We start from the raw sequence: 13554 nt of genomic DNA, 5'->3' as shown, positions 1-13554 counted from the left end.
AGTTAATCAATCAGTAATATAATAATACTCTTAGAAAATTGTATATATATATATATATATACCGTTCAAAAGTTTGGCGTCACTTAGAAATGTCCTTGTTTTCCATGAAAACATACATGAAGTAATAATGGCGCCGGAGAAGAAGGCAGACGTTTTACGTGTCCCCAACCGATTGTGTTTTTTGTTTGTTTATTTTCGTTTTTTGTAACTTATTTTTTAAACTTATTTTGTACATAATGTTGCCGCTACCGTCTCTTATGACCAAAAATAACTGCGATTACTCACCACGGACTGGCAGAATCCTTTTTTTCCATTAACGAGTCTGACGAGCCCGACGTGAACGATATACTGCTTTCTCGGGAACACGCCCAGATCCCCGTGATTTGCGTGAAGAGGAGGCGGAGAAAAAGGGGGCAAAGGTCGGGCTGCCTTCTGAGAATTCGTATAGTGCCTTGCAAAAGTAGTCATCCCCTTGGGTTAGTCATCTGTCATCTGATGAAGTTGTTTCTTGGTTAGTGACTAATTTTATCTCTATTTTGTCGGTTTTGTGAAAGCTACCTATGCGGTGGAAACATGGTGAAAATATGCGGTTGTGTGTTTGGCTATTGTGGTTAGCTAATAGAAATACATATTGTGTTTTCGCTGTAAAACATTTAAAAAATCGGAAATGATGGCTGGATTCACAAGATGTTTATCTTTCATTTGCTGTATTGGACTTGTGATTTCATGGAAATTATATTATATGATATCCCTGTCCCGTTAGGCTAGGCTATGCTAGTCAGCTTTTTTGATGAGGAGGATCCCGGATCCGGGAGAGAGAAGCGGTAGAGGTTTTAAACAGGTCAACATTCACAAGGCCACAAGGCCAGACCGATTACCAGGACGTGTACTGCGAGGATGCTCTGACCAACTGGCAAGTGTCTTCACTGACATTTTCAACCTCTCCCTGTCCGAGTCTGTAATAAGCAGACCACCATACTGCCTGTGCCCAAGAACACTAAGGTAACCTGCCTAAATGACTACCGACCCGTAGCACACGTCTGTAGCCATGAAGTGCTTTGAAAGGCTGGTCATGGCTCACATCAATACCATTATCCCAGAAACCCTAGACCCACTCCAATTTACATACCACCCCAACAGATCCACAGATGATGCAATCTCTATTGCACTCCACACTGCCCTTTCCCACCTGGACAAAAGGAACACCTATGTGAGAATGCTATCCTCAACACAGGGCCCCTCAGCCCCCTCCTGTACTCCCTGTTCACTCATGACTGAACGGCCAGGTACGACTCCAACACCATCATTAATTTTGCCGATAACACAACAGTGGTAGGCCTGATCACCGACAACGACGAGACAGCATATAGGGAGGAGGTCAGAGACCTGGCCGTGTGGTGCCAGGACAACAACCTCTCCCTCAACGTGATCAAGACAAAGGAGATGATTGTGGACTACAGGAAAAAGAGGACCGAGCACGCCCCCTCATTGACGGAGCTGCAGTGGAGCAGGTTGAGAGCTTCAAGTTCCTTGGTGTCCACATCACCAACAAACTAACATGGTCCAAACACACCAAGACAGTCGTGAAGAGGGCACAACAAAACCTATTCCCCCTCAGGAGACTGAAAAGATTTAGCATTGGTCCTCAGATCCTCAAAAGGTTCTACAGCTGCACCATCGAGAGCATCCTGACTGGTTGCATCACTGCCTGGTATGGGAAATGCTCGGCTTCCGACTGCAAGGCACTACAGAGGGTAGTGCGAATGGCCCAGTACATCACTGGGGCCAAGCTCCCTGCCATCCAGGACCTCTATACTAGGCGGTGCCATTTCTCTGCTGCCAATGACTGGAATGAACTACAAAAATCTCTGAAACTGGAAACACTTATCTCCCTCACTAGCTTTAAGCACCAGCTGTCAGAGCAGCTCACAGATTACTGCACCTGTACATAGCCCATTTATAATTTAGCCCAAACAACAACCTCTCCCCCTACTGTATTTATTTATTTTGCTCCTTTGCACCCCATTATTTCTATCTTTACTTTGCACATTCTTCCACTGCAAATCTACCATTCCAGTGTTTACTTGCTATATTGTATTTACTTCGCCACCATGGCCTTTTTTTTGCCTTTACCTCCCTTATCTCACCTCATTTGCTCACATTGTATATACTTATTTTTTCTTCTACTGTATTATTGACTGTATGTTTGTTTTACTCCATGTGTAACTCTGTGTTGTTGTATGTGTCGAACTGCTTTGCTTTATCTTGGCCAGGTCGCAATTGTAAATGAGAACTTGTTCTCAACTAGCCTATCTGGTTAAATAAAGGTGAAATAAAAAAATAAAAGAGGAAGGCACTAAAAATTGTCAAAGACTCCAGCCACCCAAGTCATAGACTGTTCTCTCTGCTACCGCATGGCAAGCGGTACCGGAGCGCCTGGTCTAGGTCCAAGAGGCTTCTAAACAGCTTCTACCCCCAAGCCATAAGACTCCTGAACACCTAATCAAATGGCTACCCAGACTATTTGCATTGCCCCCCCCCCCCCCTTTTTTTTTACACCGCTGCTACTCTCTGTTGTTATCATCTATGCATAGTACTTTTAATAACTCTACCCACATGTACATATTACCTAAACTAACCGGTGCCCCCTCACATTGACTCTGTACCGGTACCCCCCTGTATATAGTGTCGCCATTGTTATTTTACTGCTGCTCTTTAATTATTTGTTACTTTTATTTCTTATTCTTATCTGTATAAAAAAAAAATTAAACTCCGTTGTTTTTGTTGGGACTCGTAAGTAAGCCTTTCACTAAGGTATGTGACTAATCCAATTTTATTATTTTTTTATTTTTTTAATGTTTTGCAAAATGAATAGGTAATATAGTCAAGGTGTTGACAAGGTTATAAATAATGATTTTTAATTGAAATAATAATTGTCTCCTTCAAACTTTGCTTTCGTCAAAGAATCCTCCATTTGCAGCAATTACAGCCTTGCAGACATTTGGCATTCTAGTTGTCAATTTGTTGAGGTAATCTGAAGAGATTTCACCCCATGCTTCCTGAAGCACCTCCCACAAGTTGGATTGGCTTGATGTGCACTTCTTACGTACCATACGGTCAACCTGCTCGCACAACAGCTCAATAGGGTTGAGATCCGGTGACTGTGCTGGCCATTATAGACAGAATACCAGCTGACTGCTTCTTCCCTAAATAGTTCTTGCATAGTTTAGAGCTGTGGTTTGGGTCATTGTCCTGTTGTACTAGGAAATTGTCTCCAATTAAGCACTGTCCACAGGGTATGGCATGGCGTTGCAAAATGGAGTGATAGCCTTCCTTCTTCAAGATCCCTTTTACCCTGAACAAATCTCCCACTTTACAACCATCAAAGCACCACCAGACCATCACATTGCCTCCACCATGCTTAACAGATGGCGTCAAGCACTCCTCCAGCATCTTTAAATTTTTTCTGCACCTCACAAATGTTCTTCTTTGTGATCCAAACACCTCAAACTTAGATTTGTCTGTCCATAACACTTTTTTCCAATCTTCCGAGGGTCCAGTGTCTGTGTTCTTTTGCCCATCTTAATCTTTTCTTTTTATTGGCCAGTCTGAGATATGGCTTTTTCTTTGCAACTCTGCCTAGAAGGCCAGCATCCCGGAGTCACTTCTTCACTGTTGACGTTGAGACTGGTGTTTTGCGGGTACTATTGTGAGGACTTGTGAGGTGTCTGTTTCTCGAACTAGACACTCTAATGTACTTGTCCTCTTGGTTAGTTGTGCACCTCCCACTCTTTCTATTCTGGTTAGAGCCAGTTTGCGCTGCTCTGTGAAGGGAGTAGTACACAGTGTTGTATGAGTACTTCAATTTCTTGGCAATTTCTCGCTTGGAATAGCCTTCATTTCTCAGAACAAGAATAGACTGACGAGTTTCAGAACCCACTTCTTTGTTTCTGGCCATTTTGAGCCTGTAATCGAACTCACAAATGCTGATGCTCCAGATACTCAACTAGTCTAAGGAAGGCCAGTTGTATTGCTTTTTTAATCAGGACAACAGTTTTCAGCTGTGCTAACATAATTGGAAAAGGGTTGTCTAATGATCAATTAGCCTTTTGACATGATAAACGTGGATTAGGTAACACAATCAGAAGCTTCTAAAGCCATGACATCATTTTCTGGAATTTTCCAAGCTGTTTAAAGGCACAGTCAAATTAGTGTATGTAAACTTCTGACCCACTGGAATTGTGATACAGTGAATTATAAGTGAAATAATCTGTCTGTAAACAATTGTTGGAAAAATTACTTGTCATGCACAAAGTAGATGTCCTAACCGACTTGACAAAACTATAGTTTGTTAACAAGAAATGTGTGGAGTGGTTGAAAAACGAGTTTTATTGACTCCGATCTAAGTGTATGTAAACTTCCGACTTCAATTGTATTGGGGATTGGAAATGATTCAGACAAATTACATTGATGGAAGCTACAGTCTATTTGCTATATTGAAGGTTAGTGCCCTGATGTTAGCCGTTGTGTGTGTTCCAGAGGTGAGCTCGTGGATCATCTGTGACGGGGACATAGACCCAGAGTGGATCGAGTCGTTGAACTCGGTGTTGGATGACAACCGTCTGCTGACCATGCCCAGTGGAGAGAGGATCCAGTTTGGACCCAACGTCAACTTTGTCTTTGAGACCAACGACCTCAGCTGTGCCTCACCAGCCACAATCTCACGCATGGGCATGATTTTCCTCAGGTTGGTGTGTGTGTTTTGTATGTGTGGTCCTTGATGGGTTAACCCCCATTCATGTTCTAGTCATGTTCCAACCCCTCTCTTCTCTCTGTAGTGATGAGGACACAGATGTGAGTGCGTTGGTCAAGTCGTGGCTGAAGGGTCAGCCTGATGAGTGTCGCAGTAACCTGGAGAACTGGATGGGAGACTACTTCCACAGAGGCCTTGACTGGGTGCTTAAACAGGTGATACATACTGATACTGCCCTCTTCTGGTCATAATCAATAGCATCAACTGGATTAATGTAGCCAATTGGAGTTTTACCCCAAATACAGTGGGGCAAAAAAGTATTTAGTCAGCCACCAATTGTGCAAGTTCTCCCACTTAAAAAGATGAGAGAGGCCTGTAATTTTCCTCATAGGTACACTTCAACTATGACAGACAAAATGAGGGAAAAAATCCAGAAAATCACATTGTAGGATTTTTAATGCATTTATTTGCAAATTATGGTGGAAAATAAGTATTTGGTCAATAACAAAAGTTTATCTCAATACTTTGTTATATACCCTTTGTTGGCAATGACAGAGGTCAAACGTTTTCTGTAAGTCTTCACAAGGTTTTCACACACTGTTGCTGGTATTTTGGCCCATTCCTCCATGCAGATCTCCTCTAGAGCAGTGATGTTTTGGGGCTGTTGCTGGGCAACACGGACTTTCAACTCCCTCCAAAGATTTTCTATGGGGTTGAGATCTGGAGACTGGCTAGGCCACTCCAGGACCTTGAAATGCTTCTTACGAAGTCACTCCTTCGTTGCCGGGCGGTGTGTTTGGGATCATTGTCATGCTGAAAGACCCAGCCATGTTTCATCTTCAATGCCCTTGCTGATGGAAGGAGGTTTTCACTCAAAATCTCACGATACATGGCCCCATTCATTCTTTCCTTTACACGGATCAGTCGTCCTGGTCCCTTTGCAGAAAAACAGCCCCAAAGCATAATGTTTCCACCCCCATGCTTCACAGTAGGTATGGTGTTCTTTGGATGCAACTCAGCATTCTTTGTCCTCCAAACACGACGAGTTGAGTTTTTACCAAAAAGTTATATTTTGGTTTCATCTGACCATATGACATTCTCCCAATCTTCTTCTGGATCATCCAAATGCTCTCTAGCAAACTTCAGACGGGCATGGACATGTACTGGCTTAAGCAGGGGGACACGTCTGGTACTGCAGGATTTGAGTCCCTGGCGGCGTAGTGTGTTACTGATGGTAGGCTTTGTTACTTTGGTCCCAGCTCTCTGCAGGTCATTCACTAGGTCCCCCCGTGTGGTTCTGGGATATTTGCTCACCGTTCTTGTGATCATTTTGACCCCACGGGGTGAGATCTTGCGTGGAGCCCCAGATCGAGGGAGATTATCAGTGGTCTTGTATGTCTTCCATTTCCTAATAATTGCTCCCACAGTTGATTTCTTCAAACCAAGCTGCTTACCTATTGCAGATTCAGTCTTCCCAGCCTGGTGCAGGTCTACAATTTTGTTTCTGGTGTCCTTTGACAGCTCTTTGGTCTTGGCCATAGTGGAGTTTGGAGTGTGACTGTTTGAGGTTGTGGACAGGTGTCTTTTATACTGATAACAAGTTCAAACAGGTGCCATTAATACAGGTAACGAGTGGAGGCCAGAGGAGCCTCTTAAAGAAGAAGTTACAGGTCCGTGAGAGCCAGAAATCTTGCTTGTTTGTAGGTGACCAAATACTTATTTTCCACCATAATTTGCAAATAAATTAATAAAAAATCCTACAATGTGATTTTCTGGATTTTTTCCCCCTCATTTTGTCTGTAATAGTTGAGGTGTACCTATGATGAAAATTACAGGCCTCTCATCTTTTTAAGTGGGAGAACTTGCACAATTGGTGGCTGACTAAATACTTTTTTGCCCCACTGTATACTCTAGCCAGTTGGAGTTTTACCCCAAATATACTCTAGCCAATTGGAGTTTTACCCCAAATATACTCTAGCCAATTGGAGTTTTACCACAAATATACTCTAGCCAAGTGGAATTTTACCCTAAATATACTCTAGCCAGTTGGAGTTTTACCCCAAATATATTGTTGTGGATTGGATATCTTGTGTTCATAACTATTCTGACTCGCTCTCTCTCTCTCTTTTTCTGTCTCTCTGTCTCTGTCTGTCAGAATGACTTGGTGGTGGAGACCAGTCTGGTAGGAACGGTGTTGAACGGTCTGTCCCACCTGAGTGGAGTGACAGAGCGTGGTCAGTTTGTGGTTAGTCTCATCAGAGGGCTGGGCGGGAACCTCAACCTCAAATCAAGACAGGACTTCGCCAAGGAGGTAGGACGAGGCGGTCAATCCATTTATCCATTCATCCGTCCGTTTGTCCATCTGTTCATCCATCCATTTAACTATCCATCCATTTATCCATCCATTTATCCATCTGTTTGTCCATCCATCCATCCATTCGTTTGCCCATCCGTTCATCCATCCATTTAACTATCCATCCATTTATCCAGCCATCCATCTGTTTGTCCATCTGTTCATCCATCCATTTAGCTATCCATCCATTTAACTATCTATCCATTTAGCTATCCATCCATTTATCCATCCATCCATTTAACTATCCATCCATTTAGCTATCCATCCATTTATCCATCCATTTAGCTATCCAAGCATTTAGCTATCCATCCATTTAGCTATCCATCCATTTATCCATCCATCCATTTAACTATCCATCCATTTATCCTGCCATCCATCCGTTTGTCCATCTGTTCATCTATCCATTTAGGTATCCATCCAGTTATCCATCCATCCATCCATTTAGCTATCCATCCATTTATCCGTCCATCCATTTAACTATCCATCCATTTAACTTTCCAATCCATTTAACTATCCATCCATTTAGCTATCCATCCATTTAACTATCCATCCATTTAGCTATCCATCCATTTAGCTATCCATCCATTTAGCTATCCATCCATTTAACTATCCATCCATTTATCCATCCATTAATCAACTAATAAACATCTTACGGAAAGTATTCAGACTCATTGACTTTTTCCACATTTTGTTACGTTACAGCCTTATTCTAAAATATATTAAATGAATAAAAATCCTCAGCAATCTACACACAATACCACATTTGAGCAAATGTATAAAAACAGAAATACCTAATTTACATAAATATTCAGACCCTTTACTATAAGTCTTGAAATTGAGCTCAGGTGCATCCTGTTTTCATTGATCATCCTTGAGATGTTTCTACAACTTGATTGGAATCCACCTGTGGTAAATTCAATTGATTGGACATGATTTGAAAAGGCACACACCAGTCTATATAAGGTCCCACAGTTGACAGTGCATGTCAGAGCAAAAACCAAGCCATGAGGTTGAAGGAATTGTCTGTAGAGCTCTGAGACAGGATTGTGTCGAGGCACAGATCTGGGGAAGGGTACCAAAACATTTCTGCAGCATTGAAGGTCCCCAAGAACACAGTGGCCTCCATCGTTCTTAAATGGAAGAAGTTTGTAACCACCAAGACTCTTCCTAGAGCTGGCCGCCCGGCAAAACTGAGCAATCGGGGGAGAACGGCCTTGGTCAGGGAGGTGACCAAGAACCCAATGGTCACTATGACAGAGCTCTAGAGTTCCTCTGTGGAGATAGGAGAACCTTCAAGAAAGACAACCATCTCTGCAGCACTCCACCAATCAGGCCTTTATGGTAACGTGGCCAGACGGAAGCCACTCCTCAGTAAAAGGCACCTAAAGGACTCTCAGAACATGAGAAACAAGATTCTCTGGTCTGACGAAACCAAGATTGAACTCTTTGGCTTGAATGCCAATCGTCACATCTGGAGGAAACCTGGCACCATCAATACGGTGAAGCATGGTGGTGTCAGCATCATGCTGTGGGGAAGTTTTTCAGCGGCAGGGACTGGGAGACTGGTCAGGATCAAGGCAAAGATGAACAGAGCAAAGTTCCAGAGAGCTCAGGACCTCAGACTGGGGCAAAGGTTCACCTTCCAACAGGACAACGAACCTAAGCACGTAGCCAAGATAACGCAGGAGTGGCTTCGGGATAAGTCTCTGAATGTCCTTGAGTGGCCCAGCCAGAGACGGGACTTGAACCCAATCGAACATCTCTGGAGAGATCTGAAAGTAGCTGTGCAGCAATGCTCCCCATCCAACCTGACAGAGCTTGAGAGGATCTGCAGAGAAGAATGGGAGAAACTCCCCAAATACAGGTGTGCCAAGCTTGTAGCGTCATACCCAAGAAGAGTTGAGGCTGTAATCGCTGCCAAAGTTGCTTCAACAAAGTACTGAGTAAAGGGTCTGAATACTTATGTGATATTTCAGTTTTTATTTTTTATATAAAAAAATAAAAAAAGATTTAGCCTTTTATTTATGAGGAATTTTTTGTAGATTGATGAGGGGGGAAACAATTTAATACATTTTAGAACAAGGCTGTAACCATAACAAAATGTGGAAAAAGTCAAGTGGTCTCTATACTTTCCGAAAGCACTGTATGTGTGTGTGCATTCCCTGCAGGTGCTGGTCTGGGCTAGAGAGAGCCCTCCTGACCCGAGGAAGCCCCTGGACACCTACTATGACCCTGAGTCTGGCCGGCTGTGTGTGTACACTCTGGAACGTTCTGACGGCCTCAGCCTGGAAGAGCTCACACACACTCACACACTCCCGGTCATCCAGACCCCTGACATGCAGAGAGGACTGCACTGCTTCTCCCACTGGCTCTCCTCCCAGCACAGACAACCCTTCATACTGGTGGGGCCTGAGGGCTGTGGCAAAGGGTAAACGTACACACACACAGGATGTATAATACACTCTAGCCAGATCATGCACTACCTCCTCTTACTGTTCAGGGAGAACGGTATGACACACACGTATGTTTCCAGGCATGTTTTATTTAAGGCGTGACCTTTCTTAGAATAGCACAGCGGACTGAGGGGCAGGCGGGGGGGCTGAGACTTGTTGAGTCTACAGTCATTACTGTCATCCCTGGGGCACCCAGTAGAGGGAGGGCATCTCTGATTGGCTTTTACACTCCACTTGAGCCACCCCCCTCCATGACACCCACAACCCTAATCTCGCTGAAATGTCAGGGCGTCATGGAAACGCTTGTCATCCCTGTCTGATGAAAAAACATCTAATTAATTTCCACTGCTGCGCTCAGGCACGCACGCGCACACACACACACACACACACGCACACACACACACAGACATCCCAATTATCCTATCTCAGTTTGCACCCTCACAAAATGTCCCCCCTCGCCCTGAGGTTTTTCTCACAAATTCGGTTAAACAGACCCCTGCGGCATCAACACTTTTCAATACAGAGTTAATTCTCCTCCCTCCTCTGTCCTCCCTCCTATCTCTTCCTCTGTCATCTCTTCTTCATCCTCTGATATCTAACCTCTGTAATGACTCATGTCCTCCTTCAATGTTATGGTCTGGCTTCTCTATTTGGCATTTAGCCTATGTTCTGCCAACATTGTGTGTGTGTTAATGTGTGTGTGTGTTAATGTGTGTGTGTGTTAAGTTGTGTGTGTGTTAAAGGGTGTGTGTTAAAGGGTGTGTGTTAAAGGGTGTTTGTTTAAAGGGTGTGTGTTTAATGTGTGTGTGTGTGTGTGTGTGTGTGTGTGTGTGTGTGTGTGTGTGTTAATGTGTGTGTGTGTGTGTGTGTGTGTGTGTGTGTGTTAATGTGTGTGTGTGTGTGTGTTAATGTGTGTGTGCGTGTTAATTTATGTATGTGTGTGTGTGTTAATGTGTTTGTGTGCGTGTGTTAATGTGTTTGTGCGTGTGTTAATGTGTTTGTGTGCGTGTGTTAATGTGTTTGTGTGTTAATGTGTGTATGTGTTTGTGTGCGTGTGTTTAATGTGTTTGTGTGCGTGTGTTAATGTGTTTGTGTGCGTGTGTTAATGTGTTTGTGTGCGTGTGTTAATTTGTGTTTGTGTTAATGTGTGTGTGTCTGTGTGTTCTCCTCCAGTATGCTGCTGCGCTATGCGTTCTCTCGGCTACGTTCCACCCAGGTAGCGGTGGTCCACTGTAGCGCCCAGACCTCGTCTCGTCACGTCCTCCAGAAGCTCAGTCAGACCTGCCTGCTGCTCAGTTCCAACACGGGACGGGCCTACAGACCCAAACACTGTGAGAACCTGGTCCTCTACCTCAAAGACATCAACCTGCCCAAGCCTGACAAGTGGGGCACCAGCAACCTCATAGCCTTCTTACAGCAGGTACATAATACACTACACTACACTACACTGCAATACAGTACACTACAGTACAATACAGCAAAATACACTACAATACAGCACACTACAATACAGCACACTACAATACAATACAATACAGTACAATACACTACTGTAAAATACATTACAGTACAATACAATACATTGCAGCACAATACACTACAATAAAGCACAATACACTACAATACAATACACTACAACATCACAATACACTACAATACAACATCACAATACACTACAATAAAGCACAAAACAATACACTACAATGCAGCACAACAAACTACAATATACTACAATACAATACAATATAGCACAATACACTCCAATACAGTACAATACAGCACAATACACTACAATACAGCACAATGCACTACAACACGCTACAATACAGTACACTACAGTACAATGCAATACTCTACAACACGGCACAATACACTACAATACAATAATCTACAACACTACAATACAGCACAATACACTACAATACAGCACAATACAGTAGAGTACAATACACTAGAATATAGCACCATACAATACACTACAATGCAGTGCAATACAATACACTACAATACAGAACCATAAACTACAACACATTACAGTACAATACAGCGCAATACAAAAAAACACACTACAATACAGTGCAATAAATTACGCTACAATCCACTACAATACAGCACAATACACTATAATACACTACAATACACTAAATACAACACAATACACTACAATACAGTACAGTAATAATAATACAACTAATCATTTATTAAATTTATGTAGCGCTTTTCATCGAATCTCAAAGCACTTCAAGAGCAAAAAAAACAAAGAAGCAATATATCATGACAGGTCAACCAATCGAGGCCAAGCTGCGTCCTCTGAAGATGGAGAGGGTCAGTTCATGGCTTGAGTGAAGGGAGCTGGACAAAGGATTGTAGATGATTTTGGAGTCTGCTGATGATCTTGTAGAGGTCAAGTCAGGGAACCAGCCTGAGTCTTATATCCTCTGGACTTCTCCTCATCCAGTCTGTGAAGCAGCCATTTGGCTGATTCCTCAGCAGCTCTGGGTGCCAGAAAGCTCACCACACAAAGTTCAGAATGTTAGCCAGTCGTCCTCACTACGAGTCCTCTGCCTCAGCACTGCTGTAGTCCTCTAGCTGCCATTCCTCTCAGGTTTCAGGCCACCCCTTACATTAATCTATGTTCTCAAAAGATCAGGAATTGGCAGTCAGGTGAAACAAAAAAGATGTTACTGTGTCCAGATGCATTTTTCAAACAAATACTGTACAATGTAACGCAGCCCAACGTAATGCAGCCCAACGTAACACAACTCATGCAATACAACATAACACAACCCAACGTAACACAACACAACTCAATGCAATATAACACAACCCAACCCAACCCAACACAACTCAATGCAATACAACACAACTCAATGCAATATAACACAACCCAACCCAACACAACACAACTCAATGCAATACAACATAACACAACCCAACCTAACACAACTCAATGCAATACAACATAACACAACTCAATGCAATATAACCCAACCCAACACAACCCAACTCATTGCAATACAATACAACCCAACATAACACAACTCAATGCAATACAACACTGAAAATACATTATTTCTTGATCGATGTGTAAGACAGAAATTAGTCAAGCTGTCATAACGTGACAGAGTTCTCCTCCCTCCCCCTTGTGTGTTCTAGGTGCTGACGTACCATGGGTTCTATGATGAGAACCTGGATTGGGTGGGTCTGGAGAACGTCCAGGTGGTGGCCTCCATGTCAGCAGGAGGCGCTGTGGGACGACACACACTCACCTCCCGCTTCACCTCCATTGTGCGCATCTGCACCATAGAGTGAGTACGGACACACAGACACAGACCAGAGTATGTGAGCTGGTGCGGAGCGAGGAGCGGAGCGTGCCCAATTTGACTGGAGTGTGGAGCGAGATTCCCAAAGGCTGGAGCGTCGGCCTTCTCCCCCACTCCAATTTCACTCCCGTAGTGCTCCTGTAGCTCTCACTTTATGATCTCAGGGCGCGCCCGTCCCATCATGTATTGGTGGTCTACTTGTGTGCTGCTATAGCCCCTTCCTTTAGCTACTGTCATGGAGTTCACTAAATATTTTAATAAAAAAGACACTGATAAACCACACAGTTGCTAAATCAAGGTGACTTACAAAGATGAGGACCAATAGCAAGAGAGGGAGTGTGGTGATGTAATGTCCACAACTAAAGAATCATTGTGGAATCTGAAAAGACACATCTCATGAAAGCATGATGGTGTACTGACTACGTACTCATGCTAAAAGGAAGGTGGGTAGATAACTAAGTGTGTCATTGTAGCAAAGTATTTATAAACTAAAAATCTGATCTCTTAAAAGTTTAGTTCATTCTTGTTCTATTATCTATACAATAGGCCATAATTGATTTTGGCCCAATAGGCCTGGCATATTCCCACGTTGAAGGAGCTTTCCATTTTGATAGGGTTATTTTGCCTAAAAACCTTTAGGCCTACCTATAGGAAAATAAAAAAACAACTGCA

The 13554-nt window shown here is 43.2% G+C and overlaps 1 protein-coding gene across 1 annotated transcript in view; it reads left to right on the top strand.

Moving 5' to 3' along the window:
- LOC120028431 (cytoplasmic dynein 2 heavy chain 1) overlaps positions 1-13554 on the top strand; it is a 121760-nt gene that overhangs the window by 38515 nt on the left and 69691 nt on the right. Inside the window, exons 41-46 of the mRNA XM_038973651.1 lie at positions 4540-4747; positions 4839-4968; positions 6909-7064; positions 9275-9534; positions 10733-10979; positions 12716-12867. Coding sequence (XP_038829579.1) covers positions 4540-4747; positions 4839-4968; positions 6909-7064; positions 9275-9534; positions 10733-10979; positions 12716-12867 — 1153 coding nt within the window. The remainder of the gene's footprint in view (positions 1-4539; positions 4748-4838; positions 4969-6908; positions 7065-9274; positions 9535-10732; positions 10980-12715; positions 12868-13554) is intronic.

The sequence above is a fragment of the Salvelinus namaycush genome, chromosome 34, assembly GCF_016432855.1.
Source record: "Salvelinus namaycush isolate Seneca chromosome 34, SaNama_1.0, whole genome shotgun sequence".
Classification (NCBI taxonomy): Eukaryota; Metazoa; Chordata; class Actinopteri; order Salmoniformes; family Salmonidae; genus Salvelinus; species Salvelinus namaycush.
This window is presented reverse-complemented; position numbering and strand designations above follow the sequence as displayed.